This window comes from Canis lupus, chromosome 11 (genome assembly GCF_048164855.1).
Source record: "Canis lupus baileyi chromosome 11, mCanLup2.hap1, whole genome shotgun sequence".
NCBI classification, from domain to species: Eukaryota; Metazoa; Chordata; class Mammalia; order Carnivora; family Canidae; genus Canis; species Canis lupus.
The window spans coordinates 27383589-27403675 of NC_132848.1; the positions used below are offsets into that span (position 1 = coordinate 27383589).

Below are 20087 nucleotides of genomic sequence, written 5' to 3' on the forward strand. Positions count from 1 at the left end.
GGGGTGTTGAGGGCAGAGGGGCGAGACCTGACTGCTGGTAGAGTCAGAATCCAGACTTGGGGCTTTCCCCTTCACCTCCCCAGCTGCTTCCACTTTGTCTGTTAATGCCCCACTGAATTTGCTGCGTCTGTTGGGGAAAAGAGTGGCCCGTGCTTGGGACACAGACCCTGCTCGTGTCCTGAGGCCTTGGAGGGTGCATCATGTCTGGGGCATGGCCTGTTTCTTCTGCTTCAATCAGAGGATGGAACAGACCAAATTCTCCCTCTCCCTGGAGAGTTTGTTCTCAGAAGCAGACTGGCCCTTCCTGAGTCATGATCAGACCCCAGCAAGATGCAGCCCTTGTGTGGGTAGCTGAGCACAGGCTTCAGAGTCCATCAGACCTAGATTTAACGTCTAACTCTGCTGCTCACTAGCGGTGATCTTGAAGTTATTTTACTTTTGTGAGCTCAGTTTTCTCATCTGTGAAATCCAGTTGATTCAATTAAGTATTTAAGTAACTGAACACTAGGTACCATGCTGGGGATGGGGACAGCTGAGGGCATGTCATGCCCAGACGGGGTAAGGAGCATTTTAACCAGGTCACTTGTGTGGTGAGGATGGGAACAGGGAAGAGGCCGGGCTCAGGCACACACATCTCACCCTCCAGGGCTGTGGGGGGGTCAGGGGCTCATGGATCTGAAGCACCAGTGGGACCCAGATGGATGAAGCCTAACGTGCAGAGCTCCTCCTCCCTACCTCCCCACCTGCCCTCCTTGCCGCCCTGCCCCTGACTCTCGGCCCCCTTGCAGGTGGCTGAGCTGAAGCAGGAGCTAAAGCTGCGGTCACTGCCCGTCTCAGGCACCAAGACAGACCTGATCGAGCGTCTGCGTGCATATCAAGAACAAGTCAGCCCTGCCCCAGGAGCCCCCAAGGGCCCTGCTGCCCCCTCCATCCTGCCCAAGGCTGGTGAGGTGGTGGTCGCCTTCCCGGCTGCCCGGCTAAGCACCGGGCCTGCCCTGGTGGCAGCAGGCCTGGCCCCCGCCGAGGTGGTGGTAGCCACAGTGACCAGTAACGGGGTGGTGAAATTCGGCAGCACGGGCTCCACTCCCCCCGTGTCTCCCACCCCCTCAGAGCGTTCACTGCTCAGCACGGGCGATGAGAACTCCACGCCCGGGGACACCTTTGGTGAGATGGTGACTTCGCCACTGACCCAGCTCACCCTGCAGGCCTCGCCACTACAGATCCTTGTAAAGGAGGAGGGCCCCCGGGCCGGGTCCTGCTGCCTGAGCCCTGAGGTGCGGGCCGAGCTAGAGGGGCGCGACAAGGACCAGATGCTGCAGGAGAAGGACAAGCAAATCGAAGAGCTGACCCGCATGCTGCGCCAGAAACAGCAGCTTGTGGAGTGGCTGAGGTTGCAGCTGGAGCAAGAGAAGCGGGCCCAGCAGCCGGCCCCCGCCCCGGCCCCCGCCCCCCTTGGCACCCCAGTAAAGCAGGAGAACAGCTTCTCCAGCTGCCAGCTAAGCCGGCAGCCCCCGGGTCCTGGGCACCCCTTCAGCCCCAGCCTGGGGGCCCCTACTGCCCACCACGCGGACACTTGTCCCCTGGTGCCCCCGGCCGTGGTGGTGAAGCAGGAGGCTGTGCTGCCAGAGCCTGAGCCAGCCCCCACTCCCCAGCTGCTTCTGGGCCCACAGGGTCCTGGCCTCATCAAGGGAGTCACACCTCCCACCCTCATCACTGACTCCACAGGGACCCACCTTGTCCTCACCGTGACCAATAAGAATGCAGACAGCTCCGGCCTGGCCGGCGGGAGCCCCCAGCAGGTACCTGGGTGTCGGGGGGTGGGGGTGACAGCCCATTTACCAGGCACCCCCGTGGCTAGGCAGGTTGTGCTCGCTTCCTTTAAACCTCCACTCAGTCCTCTGAAGTGAAGGATTGTTATCCCCTTGTCACCAAGGCAAGGTACAAGACTTGGAAAGATTAGGGAGCTGCCCAGGACTCCACAGCCATGAGGGTAGAGCCATCAGGGACTGCCCGTCCCTGTAGCTGGGCAGAGGGCCCTGAGCAGCCCCCCAGTCCAGGCCAGGGCCCATGCCTGCCTCTGCTCCCTGGGGGTGGGAGAGGCCAGGGGCCGCCAGGCTGAGCCCCTTCCACCCCTCAGAGAGGCCTGCTGCCCCCCCGCCAAGCCGTCCTTGGCAGCTGGCTCCCTGTTGCTGCCACACTCACAGCTTAGACCCTCCACCCAGCCTGGTCCACGGGTGAGGCTGCTTTAGGCTTTGTGTGGCCTCTGGGCCCTGCAGAGCTTGGGAGTGGAGGAGGGGACAGTGACAGGAACCAGGTGTCTCAGGATGGGAGACCAGGGCCCCTCCCTGTCCCACGTGGCTTGTACCGAACCCAGGCAGCCAGTAGCCTCATGCCTCCCCACCCTCTGCAGGGTCACAGGTTAGGCAGGGCCTCCCCTGTCCCCTGTTCCTTCTTCCCCAGTGGCTTCCATGCAAGCTTCTGAAAACCCAGTGTGGCAGCAGGTTGTCCTGGCCTGGGCGCCTCCTGCCTGCTTCCTTAGACTGTGCAGGGCCCCGGGGCTGCTTCGCTCCTCCCAACCACCAGCTCTCTCCCTGTTCTCCTGTCCAGCCCTTGTCCCAGCCTGGTTCTCCAGCCCCTGGCCCACCAGCCCAGATGGACCTAGAGCACCCATCACAGCCCCTCTTTGGGACCCCTACTCCTCTGTTGAAGAAGGAGCCGCCTGGCTATGAGGAAGCCGTGAGCCAGCAGCCCAGACAGCAGGTGAAGAAGGTAGACTGGGGCCTGGCCAGGGTGGGCGTCTGCCTCAGCTGCTGGGCCGGGTTCCTGCAGTTGTCACCGTGTCCCCCCGCCACCAAGCTGGCCGGCAGATAGGGGCAGAAGAAGACTTGCAGGGCCAGGGATGGAGGGGAGGGGGCATTATGGGCAGACTGGCCAGAGCCTGGCCTGACAGGAGCGAACTCTGGGAGCTCGTGCCCAGGCCCATGGGTTCTGCAGGTCTGACTGTCCGTTCAAGGGTGGAAGCAAGGCTGCAGGCCTCCTGTTCTAGATTTTCATCCTTTTTTTTTTTTTCTTCTTCCCCTTCTGTATTTGTCCCTCAGGAGAATGGTTCCTCCAGCCAGCAGATGGATGACCTGTTTGACATTCTTATTCAGAGTGGAGGTAAAGCCAAGATTCCTGAGCTGCCTCTCCAGCCAAGCTCTTCCTTGCTCCACAGGCTGCGTTCAACCCTGGGGTGCTTTGTTCATCGGTTTCAGTCTCGTTACAGAACACCGAAGGGGGCCGACAGGCCTTGTAGTTGCGATGTAGCAACACTTGAGACACACACCATCTCCAGAGGGGGCAGGGGTGCAGCCCTCCAGCAGTGGTTGCTTCACCCAGCACCCACTGCGTGGTGGGCACTGTCCTCCCAGCTTGGAGTATAGCGATGAGCAAAACAGATGTTTGCCTTTGCACAGTCTAGTGTGAGGAGATGAATAGTAGACAAGTAAGCTATACCATGTGTGAGGAGTAAGTACTACAGAAAGCTGGCAAGGGGGGCATTTGGGTTGACCTCGTTGAGCTCCCTGGGGGGCACCTGTGGGGCCAGATGTGCTGGAGTTGGGGTGTGGGCTCAGGAGTCAGAGAAGTTACAGGTCAGGGCAGATCACGAGGCCTCGTGGGTGCAGGTGGAAGGGCTGAGACTCTGGATGAAGTTGAGCGGAGGGTGGTTCCAGCTGGAAGGGCAGGAGCCGGGAGGCAGCTGTGGAGACCCAGGGGGCCTGGGCCAGCCCGAAGCAGGGGGAGAAGCTGAGCCGGGGTGTGCTTTAGAGAGCCATGGACTAGGCATGTCTGGCGAGACGACAGGAGGGCAGCAGCCCTGGTGTTACTAAAGGTTCAGCCTGAGGTGCCCAACACTGCCAGGGGGAGCCCTGAGCCGCGCTGGGGATGCCTCAGTGCAGCTGCTTGTCCCGAGACAGCCAAGCAGGGGAGTTGTTGGCATCTAGATGGCATTCGGAGCCATGAGATCGGGTGAGCAGAGAGGATGAAGTGGAAGTGTGTCCAGGGGCACGAGCAGATGACGCTCAGAGTGGGCAGAGACCATGAGGTCCTGGAGTTCAGGGCTGTCATTGGGCGGTCACGGAGTTAGCAGTGTGGTGGCCGGTGGTGACCCGGACTGGGGTGCAGGAGCCCACAAGTCTGCCGAGGGAGCAAAGAGCCAGCCACTTGCACACTGATAGAGGAGATCCCGAGTGCAGGGAAGGTGCAGGGAGGGGAGGAGGGCGCAGCGTAGGGGCTGGGGCAGCTCACTGGCGGCGGCAGCCAGGGAGGCAGAGTGTGCGGAAGATCTCCGAGTGCTGTGATGATGGCGGTAGGGGGAGGGCTGGCAACATGGTACCGGGTAAGCCAGAGCTCAGCGATGAATCTGTACACTTTAAAACGGTGAATTTTATAGACACCTGTGTGGCTCAGTCTATGGAACATACGACTTTCAATCCTGGGGTTGTGAGTTTGAATCCCAGTTAGTGTGTAGGGATCTTTTTTTTTTTTTTTTTTTTAAGATTTTAAGAAATTAAGTGATGAGTTTTGCCTCAAAAAAGAGGAGGAGTGGGCAGCCCCGGTGGCTCAGTGGTTTAGCGCTGCCTTCAGCCCAGGGTGTGATCCTGGAGTCCCAGGATCGAGTCCCACGTTGGGCTCCTCCGTGGAGCCTGCTTCTGTGTGTGTGTGTGTGTGTGTGTGTGTGTGTGTGTATGTCTGTCTCAGAAATGAATAAATAAATCTTAAAAAAAAAAAATAGGAGCTTAAGAGCTAATGTCTCAAGGCCACAGGTTCTAACCTTAGGGAGGCTCCGTGGACTCCAGAGTGTGCAATGGGGCCTGAGGCACATTTCTAACAAGCACAGGTGCACTGTGACGCTGCTGGGCTGGGTGGTGCTGGCAGGCAGTGGGAGAGGCTGGCCAGAGCCTGGAGAGGGGCCTGGGCCTGGGCAGTTCCTGGTGTCCAGGCAGGAACCCAAACTGGGAAAGCTCAGGCTACCTGGAAAGAGATTGTGCCAGAAGCAGAGAGGGAGCAGGCCAGGCCTTGAGCCCTTAGCAGTGAAGACGGTAGAGAAAGGGAGCTGGGGGTGTGGCCTGCCCGAACTGGCCCCAGGAGGCATTTGAATGGGGTGGGCGGGCCTGCAGCGTCCCCAGTGGTGGCAGCTGGGGAGACCGAGCTTGGTGAGATCTGGTGAGATCGCGTGTCTGGCTGGGATGGGCTGCGAGAGGGAGGGAAGACAGGCCCAAGAGGGCCAGGGAGTAAGCTGGTTGGATTCTGCATATTTTTTTATTGTGGTTAAATACACATAAAATTTGCCATTCTAATTTTTAAATGTAGAATTCGGTATTATTAAATACAGTCATTGTTGTGCAGCCATCACCACCATCTGTTCTTAGAACGTCTCCGTCTGTACTGACCCTTGTGTCCTGTTCAGGAGGCGCTCCCCACCCCCACCCCCACCCCCAGCCCCAGATAACCTGTTTTATCTGTGCTCAGAATTCTCCGGCTCCCCGGGACTCTTGTCCGTGGAATCCGACAGTCCCGGTCTGTCTCCGCCCGCTTCCCTAGCACAGCACCCTCAGGGTTCATCCATGTAGCAAGTGGCAGTCTCCTTCCTTGTCACGGCCGTGTGAGCTCCCACTGCAGAGCCGGAGCACCTCGTGCTGACCGCTCACCCACGAGGGACACTCGAGCGGTTTCCACCCAGGCTGTTGTACCAAACGGTGCCATGAACACTGGCGCGCTAGCATCTGCTGGGAGCCCCTGCACATCTTCCAAGCAGCTGCACTGTGTGTGTTCACACCAGCCGTGCCCACGGGCTGGTGTCTCTCTACGTCCTCGCCAACACGTATTTCCAGTTTTAAAAAACCGAAACCACTAGCCTCCTTACTGGGTGTGAAGGAGTCTCCTTGTGGGTTTGACTTGCATTTCCCTAACGAGGACTGAGGGGAGCGGAGCATCCTCTCCTGTCCGTATGGGTCATTCGCAGATCTTTTCTTGGAGAAATGCTGGAGTCCTTTGCTCCTTTTCCCCGCTGGGTTTTGTGGCTGAGTTATGGCTCTAGTCTGGATGGGAGCCAGTAGAGTCACGGTGCGTGCTCTTCCCTCCCACCCTGTGGGTTGTCTCTGCACTTGATGGCGTCCTTTCGTGCACAACACTTTTTTTATATCAGTTAATGTATTTTTTTGGCTGTTGCCCGTGTTTCTGGTGTCACAACCAAGAAATTACCGAATCCAGTGCAGATCTCTGACCTATTTGGAGTTAACTTTTTTGTATGTGGTGTAAAGAGGGGCCGGCCTCAGGTCCTATTCAGGTCTGGTTGCTGACATCCACTCACTTTCTTGTTTGCCAGAAATCTCAGCGGATTTCAAGGAGCCACCACCCTCCGTACCAGGGAAAGAGAAGCCCTCCTCGACGGCAAGCTGCGGGTCACCGCTGGCCACGCCGTCCCCACCCTCTGCCGAGCTCCCCCAGGCTGCGCCGCCTCCCTCGGGCTCACCCGCCCTCCCTGGGCGCCTGGAGGACTTCCTGGAGAGCAGTACGGGGCTGCCCCTGCTGACCGGAGGGCACGAGGGGCCAGAGCCCCTGTCCCTCATCGACGACCTCCACAGCCAGATGCTGAGCAGCTCTGCCATCCTGGACCACCCCCCCTCACCCATGGACACCTCGGAATTGCACTTTGCCCCTGAGCCCAGCGGTGTGGGCCTGGACCTGGCTGACGGCCACCTGGACAGCATGGACTGGCTGGAGCTGTCGTCTGGCGGCCCTGTGCTCAGCCTGGCCCCGCTCAGCACCACCGCACCCAGCCTCTTCTCCACGGACTTCCTCGACGGGCATGACTTGCAGCTCCACTGGGATTCCTGCTTGTAGCTCTCGGGCTGGGGAGCTCGGGAACTCCTGGGAGGTCACGAGTCCTGACAATCACGGGCCCTGCTCTCCCCCCCCGGAGGCTGGAGCAGGCCTGCCGCCCTGGCTCAGGCTCCCCGCGGAGAGGACGGGGCCTGGACAGGCCAGGGCCGTTCTATTGACCTCCTTTTGTGAGGTCAGAGGTGCAGTCTGGCTGCAGTTTGCTCAGGCAGGCGAGGCCTGGGGTGAATCTCCTTCCTGCTCTTCCCTGTGAGGGAAGAAACTAGCTGGGCCTCTACCTCCCCACTCCCCGTGATGCCAACCCCAGGGTCCCAGGCTTCCTGGGAGGGGAGCCCCTTGCCATTTTAGCGTCTTCGTGTAGTGTGACCATTTAGTGGCTGGTGGCAAACGGTTTCTGTACAGGTGTATATAGCTCTATATTCTATATCGCCATGCATATGTATACATCTATTTTGGGGGCTGGGAGACAGATGGGAGCTCCCTCCTGTCCTGTGCACAATACAGAAGGGCCTGGAGACCACCGCTCCTGGGGTTGGAGCAGCTTACCTCAGCCCCGTCACGCGTGTTTGACATGTAGACACCCTGCCACCGCCTGTGCCCCCACCTGCGTCCTGCTCCATACTAGTGCCACGAGGGCAGAGGTGCTTCCTGGCCACCCACCCCACCCACATTCCGTCCCGCTGCCTCACTGCGGCCACCGTGGCCCTGGGACAGGAGGGGTGTCAGCCCCTAAGCTACGGCCGCCTCTTGCCCAGGGGCTCAGCCTCCCTCTGGCCTGTCACTATCTTAACAGGGACTAGGGATGGAGTCACTAAACCAGTGCTGGGACAGAGGTCGGGAAGCTGTGTGGTCTTTTTAAAATAAAAACAAAAACACTGACTTTGGTTCCTTTTTCTTCAATCTGTGGAAGAGGCGGGTGGTATGGCTGGGTCCTAGGCTTTCTAGACCACTCCAGGAAGCACAGAACCTTGGACATACAGCTCTACGCCCTGGCTGGACAGAAGACTGGAGGTTCCCAAGGACACGATTTATTGACAAACCAAAGAGCCCCCTTCCTGAGCAAAAACGGACAGTACAGAGGTGGCTCTCCACCTCAAAAGAGATTTTTGGTTGGTACAAATTGGGGCCTGGGGCGTCCGTGAAGACCCAGGCAGAGCGCTCCCCTAGGCACTGGGAGAAACCGGCTCAGCCCCACCTCCCGCTCCTGCCACCCACTGTCCTCTGGTGACCATCCTGGGCATTCCAGGTGGCGTCCCCGTTCACCGTGCCGTGGTGCAGGCCAGAGCTCCAGCACCTCTCCCCACTAACCCCACAGTGTGGAGTGGGCCCGGGCCACCTCCCACAGACCCCATCCCAAAGCAGACCCAAGACTGGCCAGGACTGAGCTGTCGTCTTGCTTGAGGAAGGGGCTGCTTGGTAGCCAACAGGTGGGGGAGGCCCCGGCTTGCGGGGCCACCGGAGCAGAGCATCACCCATCAATGTCCCAGCTGAAGAGGTGGTGCTTCACGAGCATGTCCTGAACACCCTCCTTCAGTGGCTTCTTCTCCTCCTGCGCACAGGGACAGCCTCTGTCGCAGGCAGCATGGCCTGGGGTGCGGCTCGTGTATCACATGATACAGCACTCAGGCTCCCCACAGGCCCCGCCTCAGCCACCCAGGAAGTGTCTGGGGCCACCTGCCAGCACAGACGCCTGGCCTCCCCACCCCAGGCAGCCCTCACGGGGAACGTGGGTGCAGGGCCGAGAACCAACCCCACCCACCCACCTCTCTCTTCACAGGAAGTTCCCAGTCCTGGGACAGGCTGAAGGCGAAGCAGCAGAGGACGCTAGAGGGAGGAGGGGATGGGGAAGCAGTCAGTGGCTCTCAGGTCCGCTCTGCCCCCCCCACCGGCCCCACCCCAGGCCACTAGGCGGGGTTCTCACCGGAGCTCACACTTGATCTGGACCCAGCCAGGGCTGCGCAGGAAGGACCAGGGATGGTACCACTTCTCCACGGTAGGCAGGCTGGAGCACAGCACCTCCAGCCACAGGTGCAAAACCTGCTCGCTGGGGACAGGCGGGGAAAGGTGGGCACCCCAGCCCCTTCCCTCCACTTGGGGATCGCCTCAGGTGACTGCCCCTTTGCTCTCAGCCATCTCTGCACAGTGGCCTGAGCTCTGCTGCTTGGCCCAGGAGCGGCGCCCGCAGCCCTGCTCTGAGCCTGGAGGCTGTCCCCTCTCCAGGTGGCGAATGCAGAAACCACACTCAGGCTGGCCCGGGTCGGCTGCACAGACGCCCAAGCTCCCTTCAGGCAGGCGCCCCCTCCCTAGCTGGCCAGGGTGGCCAGTTCCGGTGAGCCCCCCACCGGGCCTGCTGCTACAGTCTGTGCCTCCCGAAACCCGCGAGCACCTGGCCAGCCCGCAGAACGCTGGAGGAAGGCTCCTGGAAGCCGGCCTGGCTGCCTTATCTGTCCGGGTCCTGGGCCCCGAAGGCCCGCTCACAGGCACCCACAGGGCCACAGCGCAGGCTAGCACTCATCCGACTGGACGGCCGCTGGCCCACAGCAGGCAGGGATACTCACTTGAGCCCCACACAGATGAGGGACCGGAGCTTGACGTCCATCTGTGCGTGTGCAGCGTCATGGGTCACGTTCACAGACTGCACAGCCTGGGAGGGCCCGGCTGTCAGGTGGCTCCAGCTGCCGACCCGGGAGGCCTGCTCCACCCACCACCCCACTTACCCGGTAGAGCAGCTCCTCTGGGGTCAGGACTTTGCCATCTTCATCCAGCCTAAAGGAGGGACCAGAGCTGCCATGCTGCCCAGTACAGGGGGCTCAGGCTGTGGCCCCCACGGGGCTGCCAGGATGACACGGGGCAGGGGGTTGGGGCCTGTTACCTGTACGTCTTACAGAGCACCAGGCGCGAGTACACTGAGTCAAAGTCTCTCTCCACCTCCCGGCCTGCTGCCTGGGGGGTCAAGGGGAGTGTAAGGGACAACAGGGTCCAACGGAGTGCATGCTGCCTCCCCATGAGCCCCTGTGCCAGCTCTACAGGGCCAGGGGCTCAAGGAAAAGGACAGTGGGGGATGTGGGTCCAGCCATTGACTTACCTCCTCGATAAACAGCCATGGGTGGCAGGCACCCCCAAGCAGCGACGGCTTCTTCAGCCCATGCTCAAATAGGGCCTTGAGAGCTGGACAGAGGGTCCCTCGAACGAGGTCTGTGACCCCCTCTGTCACGGCGTCGTCCCCCGCGATGGAGTACTGACGGTGGGGGAGAGGGTCTGAGAGGCGCCAGCCACCCCCACAAGGGGGTGACCCAGCATGAGCCAAGGTCAGGCAGTGGCAGCTCCAGGGGCAGCTGTGCCCTGTGCACCTCTTACCTCTTTGCTCCGTTCATCCAGAACTTCTACAAACTTGGCTGGAAACCAGCCTGGAGGAGAAGCAGGGCCCTGTGAGGAGCAGATGGGGTGTCCCCACACCTCCCACCCTGTGAGGGCCGGGGGAGGGTGGCCAGGGCTCCCGGGTTCACTGCCCAGCCCACCCCTTCTCAGATGGAGGCCTCACCTCTCAGGCCGTTCAGCTCCCCGACCCAGCAGTGCTCGTCCTTCTGAGAGATGATCTGCACGGTTGGCCGGCGGAGAGCAGGAGGAAGCAAAGCTTTGGTTGCCCAGGCCCCGTGCCTGCAGCCGTGCGGCTGCACCCTTGGTTGGGCGGGTAGGACAGGAATGGGGCCCTGGCAGCCCGGGGGTGGGTGTCTGCTCTCGCCGCGAGGCTCCCCACGCCCCACTTACTGTGATGATGTCGTTCTTGCGGAAGCCCAGCTCGTCATCGTCATGTCGCTCGAAGTCCAGCAGGGCCTTGGCCCGGCGCCGGTGGCTGCGTGAGCACGCCACATAGTTCTCGTGATCCCGCTGGTGGCTCTCCATGCTGTAGTCCGGGCTCAGCTCCTGCCCGAGGGGCAGAAGGGCCTGCTGACCGGGAGGTGCCTCTCACCAGGGCCTCGGTGCCTCAGAATGAGGCTGGGGAGCCAGAGTCCCCAAGTTGAACCCACAACTCACCACACTACAGTTTTTGGGGTCTGTGCACTGGAAATGGCGTGCCACGCGCAAGATGGCTTCCCGGAGGTCAGCTACCAGTTCCGTCTGCTTGATGTTCTTGGCCTTGAGCGCTTCCAGGTCGTCCTCCCCTGGGAGCCCCAGAGAACTATGGCAGCCACAGCCCCAGGGCAGCCTTCCCCTCCAACCCCAGGGAAGCTCAGGGTCTGCACGGGACCTGAGGACGGATGCCCCCTGGTCTCTATCGGCACCCTGCCTGCCTGTTCTGGGCCGGGGGGGGGAGGGGGGGTGGGGGTTGTGAGCTGGGACTCACTGGCAGGGAAGGAAACCCAGCCCAGCACCAGCTGCCATGGCAATTCTCACCAAAGAGCAGGGAGGTGATGCCAGACTTCCTCCGCTGGGTCCTGCGACGCACAACCTGCAGGCAGAGAGCGGGTTGGTGGCAGCCAGGCGGGGTGGCGGGCGCCCCAGCACTGGAGGAAGCTGACAGAGCTCCTGCCAGCATCTCACACCACCTCAGCTGGAATGGCCTCTGCGGCGGCTCTGAGCATCAGAAATGCAATCGGTTCAAAGCCAGGTCTGTCCTACACCCACACGGGGCAGGTCACAGCAGGGATGCACACAAGGCCAAGGCAGCAGGTCATTCCACAGCTGTGGTCTGACTGGGCCGGGCCCCAGGTGCTGGGCTAGGGAGGGGGCAGCAGAGCAAGGATGGGCGGGTGGGTTCCTGTGGCCTCTCTCACTTCAGGCTTCCACGGGAACCCCCCAGTGTGGGTGAGGCGGGGACTCCTCCCTTATGGGCCCACCTGAGAGAGGTTGGTGGTGGCGCTGGTCCCCAGGAGCTGGCCCTGGTCCGCAATGAGGTAGGCCAGGTGCTTGCGGCGCTGCGTCTCCACAGCCACGTCCGTGAGGGAGCCAGCCAGCCGCATGGCCTCCCCCAGCAGCAGCTCCGCGTCCTCAATCTGTGAAGGGATGTCTGACAGCGTGTTGAAGATAGAGGCCGAGTTCTCAGACTGGATCAGCTCCTCCTCCTGGGCCAAGCAGGAAAGGAGTAGAGGGGAGGGCACGTCACTGCCGAACGCCAGGCCTGCAGGCTGACCCCAATCACGGTCCTCGGGAACAGGTAAACTCCCTGGATGATCAAGCTCAGTACCAGGAGTCCCGGGCCCCAGGGGACCCACTGCACTGTGGGCCTCTCAGGAGGGGCCAGCAGTCACATCACACAATGTTAAGAGCTGAACCCCCACTGCAGCCCCCAGAGGAGGGGCCCCAGGTGGGCCAGGGCTCCGGCCGCACCTTGAGCCGCAGCATGCCCAGCGTGGTCTGGAACAGCACCAGGGAGCCCTCGTAGAAAAACAGGTCCCAGAGGCGCAGCAGCAGCCTGACGTGCACCACACTGGCAAAGGCCGTGAGGAACCAGTGCAGCGTGATCAGGGACAACTCTGTGGACACAGACCAGAGCCTCTGTGGCCGGAACCAGGGGCAGCCAGCATAGGACAGCCTGGAAGGGGGAGCGTTCCCCAGAGACACGTGCTGGGAAGAAGGGGGAGGGCTGCCCCCAAAGAGCAGCAAGTGGTCTTGCCTGCTCCAAGAGAAGGGAGGAGACAGGCTGTCAGGCACATCAAAGAACAAGAGTACAATAAAGACCATGCGTGCTACTGTGTTCGGGGCCTGGCTCTTGTCAGATGTTCTTTCTCCCACACAGCCAGCTGCCCCGTCCCCCACCAGCTGTGTCTGAAGGCCTCAGACCTGCGCATCTGAGCTAGAGTTGCAGGCCCCCCAGACCCCCAAGAAGATGGTGGGTGCCGACCCCCTTACCAATGTCGTGTTCCTGGAGCAACTTGTCCAAGCGAGGCAGGTACTGGACGATGAGGTGGCGCAGGACCCGTTGGTCTGTCTGGACGCCTAGCAGAGTGGTGCTGAAGTAGGAGGCAGGGAGCAGGTCCTCAATGATGGCGCACATCATCCAGAAAGCATCCTCCTCCTCCAGGAACAGCAGGAGACAGGCAGCCACCTGGCCAGGGCAAGGGAACAAAGGGCCTCTACCCAGGTCTCCATGTGAATTAGAAGAGGTACCCCCTCTGGGGGTTACATCATAGACCGCATGCTCCCCTCAGGCTGGAACCCACATATTCGGCAGCCCCAGCCCCCCATGGGGATTCCTACTCCTAGCCCTGCCACCCATCCCACGGCCCTGGATGGTCCTGTTCTCCAGTGGAGGCCTGGAGAATGCCCTTGGAGACACCCCCTGTCCCTCCTGGGCTGTGCTCACCATGCCTGTGCCCTGGCAGTAGCCGATCTCCGGGTAGAGCCAGGCCAGTGCTCGGAGGACCCTGCGCAGGCGGGGCACTCCAATGCTGCTCACATTGGCGAAGCAGGCGTTGCTGGGCATGGTGCGGAGCAGGTCCTTCTCAATCTGCCGGCAGCCCACCCACAACGAGTCCCCGTGAGATGCAGCTGCAGGCCTGGAGGCCCACACTGCGCTCCACATGGTCACACCCAAGGCAGCCCTGCGAGGGAGGCTGGGAGGCCCCTGTGTGGGACAAAGCCCAGGCAGGCTTTCCATTCAGGACTGAGGATTCTTAATGCTCCGGTCAGAGTGCACCCGCCTGCCTTCAGGATTATAGCTTGGCTAGTGTGGAGTTGGTTCTACCACATTCACCAGGGGAACTTAGAAAATAAAATTACAGATCTCTAGGCCTCAAGGCAGAACTCCAGAATTCAGACTCTCCAGAATGAGGCCTGGAAATCTGTATTTAAAATCTCCAGGGGATCCCTGGGTGGCGCAGCAGTTTAGCGCCTGCCTTTGGCCCAGGGCGCGATCCTGGAGACCCAGGATCGAATCCCATGTCGGGCTCCCGGTGCATGTAGCCTGCTTCTCCCTCTGCCTATGTCTCTGCCTCTCTCTTTCTCTGTGTGTGACTATCATAAATAAATAAAAATTAAAAAAAAAAAAAAAGTAAAATCTCCAGGTGATCCTATTGCACACCCAGGTTCGGTGGTCTTTCGACAACTGTCCCTGCTGCCTACAGAAGACCCAGAAGTGCAGGCTTGTTCCAGACACATGTCTGAGTGGAAGGGCTGCCACATGGCTGCCTGCTCCCCGGGGCCACCCCTGCCAAGGAGAGACTGACAAGAGCAGGTTCCTGTGACCTCAGGCAACTCACTGCTCCCTTGCAGGCCACACACAGTTTCTGACCAGAAAGTGCTTCCGAAGGGCCCCTGGCGCCGGCCCAGTCTCACCTGTTTGGCAGCAATGGTCTCATCATTGGAGCTGTTCTTCACCATCTCTCTGTAGGACAGCTCAGAATTCTTCTTCTTCTGCAGAGCCCCGGAGAGCCGCATCCATAGCTGCGGGGGGGGGGGGGGGGGGGGGGGGGCAGCATGAGGCTTCGGTGGGACCCCTGAACCCCCCACCCCATGGGCCCTCTGCAGGTCCCTCGCAGCTTCACCTGTGGCCTCATGCTGTGTGGGATGCCAGCTAGCACTAGGGAGCGGAGCTTCTCAGAGCGGGGCAGAGAGACAGCAATCTTGTCCCAGGTGAGGTCCCCCACATCGTGATTATGGGTGAACTCCAGGTGGGCCTGCCACCGCAGCCTCTGTGGAGGGTCCTCCAACAGAGACACACCCGGAAGCCTGCTAGAAGTGGGGTTGGCACTGTCTGCCAGGAGAGAGCCAGGAGGTGCAGCGGTGAGCAGGGCCAGGCCATGGCCTTTACGTCCAGCACCCAGATCTCACCACTGAAATCCAGACCCACGTTTCCAAGAGCTTCCCAAGGCTCCATCCGCATGTCCCATAGACGCACCAATGAGCAAATGCAAGCGCTTTCATTTCTCTCCCAAACCTGCCTGGTCCCTCCCAGATCCACAGACCCACCTCCACTCTCCAGATGCTCAGGCTTGGACCTCAGAAGCCCCTCTGGCTCCTCTCCACTTACTCCCTCATTCAACCCCAAGGCAAATGGTCTTGGTGGACTCTCACTGCTCTTACCACGTCCAACTATGGCCTTTGACCAAGCCATCAACTTCCATCTGGGTCCGTACAGCCCTCTCACTCACTGGTTTCTACTCCTGCCTCCCTAAAGGCATTCACCCAGTAGTCAGAGTGCCCCTTCTCACACAAATCAGACCATGTCATTTGGCTCACTCAGACCAGAGGCCTTGCAAGGCTCTGTGACTACATCCTCTCAGCCTGGCTCCTCCATCCTCATCACCTACCGCTCTTGGTCTCTTGGCTCCAGCTATTCTTCACCTAATCCACTCCCACCTCAGGGCCTCTGAACTTACTATTCCTAGTCTCTATCCAAATGTCTCCCCTTCGAGAGGCCTTCCTTCATCACCTTGCACACAACCCACCTCCCCTCTTCTCCACAGCTCCAAATTTTTTCATAGCTCTTCTTGCCCCCATGAATAATAACAGGCATGTTATTCGTTCATTGCCTGGGAATTCCACAAGGGCCAGGGCCACCTTCAGCTTTGTTCAAAGCACTGGGGATGTGGTGGTGGAGCTCATACAACCTGCAGACAGCCACTAAAATGCTGGCATGAACACCACCAGGGCACATCAGGGCACGTAGCCTCACACAACTCCTCATCCTTACTCATCTGAGAACCACACTCTCAGCCTCAGCTTTGCAAAACTTCACCTTTAGTGAATTACATGCAGTCAAATGCACAAATTTAAGTGTACACTTTGGTGAGTATCTGTAAGTAAATGTCTAAATGTCATCCCCATCAAAATAGAGAATATTTCCATTATGCTAGAGAATTCCCTGTGTTCCTCACAGGCCCAGCTTCTAACTTCCAAGTATCTGCCTGCAAACCAGAGAGCAAGGAAAACTTACATCAGAATTGGAATATGAGTGACCCGAAGACTGGTTTCAGCCCATTAAAATCTTCTAGTCCTAGTTATATCCTGGTGACAGGCTGTCCTGGGTTCTGGCAGACAGCTTTCCCGACAGCCCATTTGGAAACCAGAAGGTATATTTACAGAAGAAAACAATGGAAATGGCCTGGAAGCCCACTTACAGAAGAGTGGTTATAAAATATTGTGGATAAATCCATTATAATGGAATATTATGAAAAACATGCTTTTAAAGAGATCTTAGCTGACAGAAGAAACGCTTGTGGTAAATAATGTTAAGAGACATAAGAGCAATATAAAAATGTGTAGATATCAAAAAAAATGTGTAGATATCATAACGTCAGTTATGAAAAGTACAGACACACATGGCCAGGAAAGAAAGAAACTGAAGTGTCAACAGTTATCTTTAGGTTGTGGGATCATGTGTTAATTTGTTTTAATCTTTATACTTTTCTGTGTTTTTCAACTTCACTACAGTAAAATCACTGCTTTTATTATCATATGAAGATCAATAAAATTAACCTAAACTTAAAAATATCAGAAGTTTCCATATACTCAGAGCTGCCTCTGAGGGTGATACTGTTGTCAGTACAGGAGGAGGTGAAACCCCAGAGCCCAGTTCATGGTGGCATGATAGACTGTCACCAGAGCTGGAGTCCTCCCCATGGACACCAGCAAGATTATGCACCAAGGGCCCATTCTTACCTTCCTTGTCCACGCGGAAACCAAACTCATCGTAGCAGAACTCTGGTTGTTCTACGGACTCTTCCTTCTAGAACCAGGATTAGGAAGAGCCAATTGTGTGGCCACCAGTTTGGGACCACAGATTCTGGAAGATGCCACCCACACAACTGCCTGCTGAAATTCCACCGGCCGTCAAGACTCAGATCAAAGGCCGCCCCTGCCTTGAAGCCTCTGTGGTCATCACTCAGCTATAGGAGCCACCACCTTCTCCATCTGACCCAGCATTTTCCTCGTTCTCTTCAGAGGTCAAAGACAGTAAGATCAAGGTATAAATAAATTTTATGCATTTCTATATCCTGACAGTATTGAGCACATGGTGCCATAATACTTTTTCTCCAACCTAATGACTGATTCCCAGAGGACGTGGAGCTAAGATGCCATCTCTGATGATGGCTTCTGAGCTGAAGTGAACACAGTAGGGTGGCTACCCACCCCCGGGAAGTCTAAAGCAGTAGGTTCCCTTTGGCGCCACAGCCTGGGCACCCAGCTATACCTGTGTGTACTTGGCCAAGATCTCCTGGGGCCACATGCTCGGGGTCAGGGCTGAGAAGGGGCCACTGGCAGAAGGTATGTGGTTTCCTAAAATCAAGGAGGATCAGGAATAGGAGATGAAGAGAATGCCGAGCATTGAGGGGGAAAATTCAAGTTGGGACATCCCCCACGCTCCCCCAGGGCACCAGCAGAAAAGGGAGGACTGCACCCTTTGAAGTGGGATGGGTGGGTGTGGGGAAAAGACCTAAAAATGAGCAAAAGAAAAAAAGCAGCATGTTACAAAACATAACCAAATTTCATCTCCTTACATCTTCCCCCACCCAAGTGTGAGGAGTTGTAGCCTAGAGGGAGGGGAGAGCATAAGAGATTGAGGGAAGCTGGAGATCTGAGCCGTGAAAAGCTGTGGTGACCCTGGGTGCCCTATAGGGCCTCCTCCTTTCTCGCACTGTTATCCTCAGAGGTCTGTCTTGCTTCCACTCCACTGGATGGGCCCTCAGGGCGAGACCCTCCTCTCCTTCTGGACAGCCTCTCACCTGACATTGTGTGGAGAGGCAGGGCAGGTCTTCTGCAAATCTACACTCAGAAGGCTTCCTGGCCTATTATCTTATAGCTGGAAGGCTCCTCAGGCTTCATCTGGTCCAGAAACATCTGCCCTGGCAGGAGAGCAGAGGGGAAAGCCATTATAATGCAGCCTCTCTCCTAGGAGTCATTTCCACCCACTACTCTGAGTGAAAAGGAAAAGTCACCCTTCAAAGAAATGCCTCCTATTCTGAACATTTCATCTGGGAGAGGATACATGAAACACTCTGAAGAAGCTACAAAACTATTAACAGCTCTGTGAGCCAAGAGGAGTGTCCACTCAGTTCCATTGGTAAAGGAGAGAATCATACACACAGGCTTCCTGGTGCCCTAGGCTCAAGCCAATGGTTCTTCAAAAGGGGGGAAAAAAACAGCCAAACCTCCATGATTAGGTTTCCCTGAGCCAGAATTTTTTTTTTTTAATTTATTTATGATAGTCACACAGAGAGAGAGAGAGAGGCAGAGACACAGGAAGAGGGAGAAGCAGGCTCCATGCACCGGGAGCCCGACGTGGGATTCGATCCCGGGTCTCCAGGATCACGCCCTGGGCCAAAGGCAGGTGCCAAGCCGCTGCACCACCCAGGGATCCCTGAGCCAGAATTTTTAAGGAACCATTTAGCAGAATACAACTTAGGCTTCTAAGCCAATACCTTGAATTCACCTCAACACTGACATTTTCCCCTTCACCAAACCATCCACTCGACCACTTTCTCCACTAGCCTTATGGCTAGGAAACCAGGAGGTCGCAATCTAATCTAGATCTCTCCTGTTGCTGCTGAAACTCCTGCCTCCCTTTTTTTGTCCTCTCAAAAAATGAGGACTCAACAATAAAAAAGACAAAATGACCAAGAGATCTGCATATACATTTCTCCAAAGAAGAATTAAATGGCCAAAAAGCAGGTAAAAAGATTATTCATCAGGGCACCTGGGTGGCTCAGTGGTTGAGGATCTGCCCGATGTGAGACTCCTGGGATCGAGTCTCACATCGGGCTCCCCACTGGGAGCCTGCTTCTCCCTCTGCCTGTGTCTCTGCCTCTCTGTGTGTCTCTCATGAATAAATAAATAGTCTTAAAAAAAAAAAAAAGATTATTCATTCAGGGAAATGCAAACCAAGACCTCAATGTGGTACCATTCCACACCTACTAAGATGGCTCTAATCAAAAGGATTGTAGGTGTGGACAAGGATGTAGAGAAAGTGGAACTCTTACATTGCTGGTGGTGTGTGAAATGGAACAGCTGATGTTGAGAACAGTTTGGCAATTTATCAAAAAGGTAAATGGAATTTCCATATGACCTGGTAATTCCACTCCTGCAGTTACTCACCTAGGAGAAATGAAAACATGTCCATCCACCCAGACACTTGTACACAGATGTTCATGGCAGCATTATTCATCATAGCCAAAAAGGAGAAAAAAGCCAACTAATGAATGGATATACAAATGTTTGGACCAACTGGGGCACCTGGGTGGCTCATTTATAAGTGTCTGTTTTTGGCTTAGGTTGCGATCTTATGGTTCTGGGATCGGGCTCCATATCAGGCTCCCTGCTCTGTGGGGCCTGCTTCTCCCTCTTCCTCTGCGCCCCACTTGTGCTCCCTGTCTCATTCATAAATAAATAAATAAATAAATAAATAAATAAATAAATAAATAAATAAATAAATAAAATCTTTTTAGAAACTATTAAAAAAAGTTTGGACCATCCATCCATATAGTGGAAAATTATTCAGCCATATAAAAGAAGCAAAGTACTGATACATGTGACTCTATCGATGAACACTATGCTCAGTGAAAGAGGCTACTCACAAGAGGATAAATACTGTATGATTCTATTTAAGTGAAATGTCCAGAAGAGGCAAATCCATAGGTAGAAAATAGGTTAATGACTGCCAAAGGATGGGGGAGGGGGGACTTCAGAGTGACCACTAACAAGGTTTCAATTTGGGGAGATGAAAACGATTCTAGGATGGGATGGTGGTGATAGTTGCACAACAGTATGAAATACTAAAACTACTGAATTGCACACTTTAAAAATGAATTTTATAGCATCTAAATTATATCTGATTTTTTTATTTTTAAATTTTAAAAAAGATTTTATTTATTTGACAGAGAGAAGGAGAGCACAAACAGGGAGCAGAGGGAGAGGAAGGAGCAGACTCTTTGTGGCGCAGGGAGCCCGATGTGGGGCTTGATCCCAGGACCCTCAGGCATCATGACCTGAGCAGAAGGAAGACGCTTAACTGACTGAGCCACCAAGGCGTCCTGTATCTCAATTTTAAAAAAGAAAAAGCCATCAATTGGGGGTGTCCTCTAACTCTCTACCTTCTCATAATCTGTTATTACTGCTCTTTGTAGATCTAGAAAGAATCTGTTATTACTCGAGCTTCAACAGAAATGCAATTTCTGTAGCAGTTTCCTCAGCCTTTTCTGATTATTAAGCCTTTTATTTCCAACTATGGAATGAAAGGCTTGGACTCTGTGAAAAAAAAAAATGAGAGG

General features: G+C 56.6%; 2 protein-coding genes across 15 annotated transcripts in view; one reads left to right on the forward strand and one right to left on the reverse strand.

Annotated features, from left to right (window-relative positions):
• MRTFA (myocardin related transcription factor A) overlaps nt 1-7761 on the forward strand; it is a 198047-nt gene extending 190286 nt beyond the window's left edge. For 4 of the 5 annotated variants that reach the window (XM_072843822.1, XM_072843821.1, XM_072843824.1 and 1 more), the window contains 4 exons: nt 789-1799; nt 2608-2769; nt 3099-3159; nt 6368-7761. In XM_072843822.1, coding sequence (XP_072699923.1) covers nt 789-1799; nt 2608-2769; nt 3099-3159; nt 6368-6885 — 1752 coding nt within the window. In that variant the 3' untranslated portion in view covers nt 6886-7761. The remainder of the gene's footprint in view (nt 1-788; nt 1800-2607; nt 2770-3098; nt 3160-6367) is intronic. The other variant, XM_072843823.1, reaches the window with a different exon arrangement.
• Nucleotides 7762-7894: 133 nt separating this feature from the next.
• SGSM3 (small G protein signaling modulator 3) overlaps nt 7895-20087 on the reverse strand; it is a 43463-nt gene continuing 31270 nt past the window's right edge. For 4 of the 10 annotated variants that reach the window (XM_072843829.1, XM_072843830.1, XM_072843834.1 and 1 more), the window contains 21 exons: nt 17547-17661; nt 17015-17100; nt 16483-16549; nt 14367-14575; nt 14158-14265; nt 13187-13330; nt 12733-12928; nt 12211-12356; nt 11721-11945; nt 11278-11332; nt 10918-11045; nt 10651-10806; nt 10424-10478; nt 10240-10289; nt 9968-10120; nt 9755-9825; nt 9600-9648; nt 9441-9526; nt 8804-8926; nt 8646-8706; nt 7895-8431 (listed from right to left, as the gene is read on the reverse strand). In XM_072843829.1, coding sequence (XP_072699930.1) covers nt 8351-8431; nt 8646-8706; nt 8804-8926; nt 9441-9526; nt 9600-9648; nt 9755-9825; nt 9968-10120; nt 10240-10289; nt 10424-10478; nt 10651-10806; nt 10918-11045; nt 11278-11332; nt 11721-11945; nt 12211-12356; nt 12733-12928; nt 13187-13330; nt 14158-14265; nt 14367-14575; nt 16483-16549; nt 17015-17100; nt 17547-17553 — 2256 coding nt within the window. In that variant the 5' untranslated portion in view covers nt 17554-17661 and the 3' untranslated portion in view covers nt 7895-8350. Of the gene's footprint in view, nt 8432-8645; nt 8707-8803; nt 8927-9440; nt 9527-9599; nt 9649-9754; nt 9826-9967; nt 10121-10239; nt 10290-10423; nt 10479-10650; nt 10807-10917; nt 11046-11277; nt 11333-11720; nt 11946-12210; nt 12357-12732; nt 12929-13186; nt 13331-14157; nt 14266-14366; nt 14576-16482; nt 16550-17014; nt 17101-17546; nt 17667-20087 lie in introns of all 10 variants that reach the window. The other 6 variants (XM_072843827.1, XM_072843828.1, XM_072843833.1 and 3 more) reach the window with 3 other exon arrangements.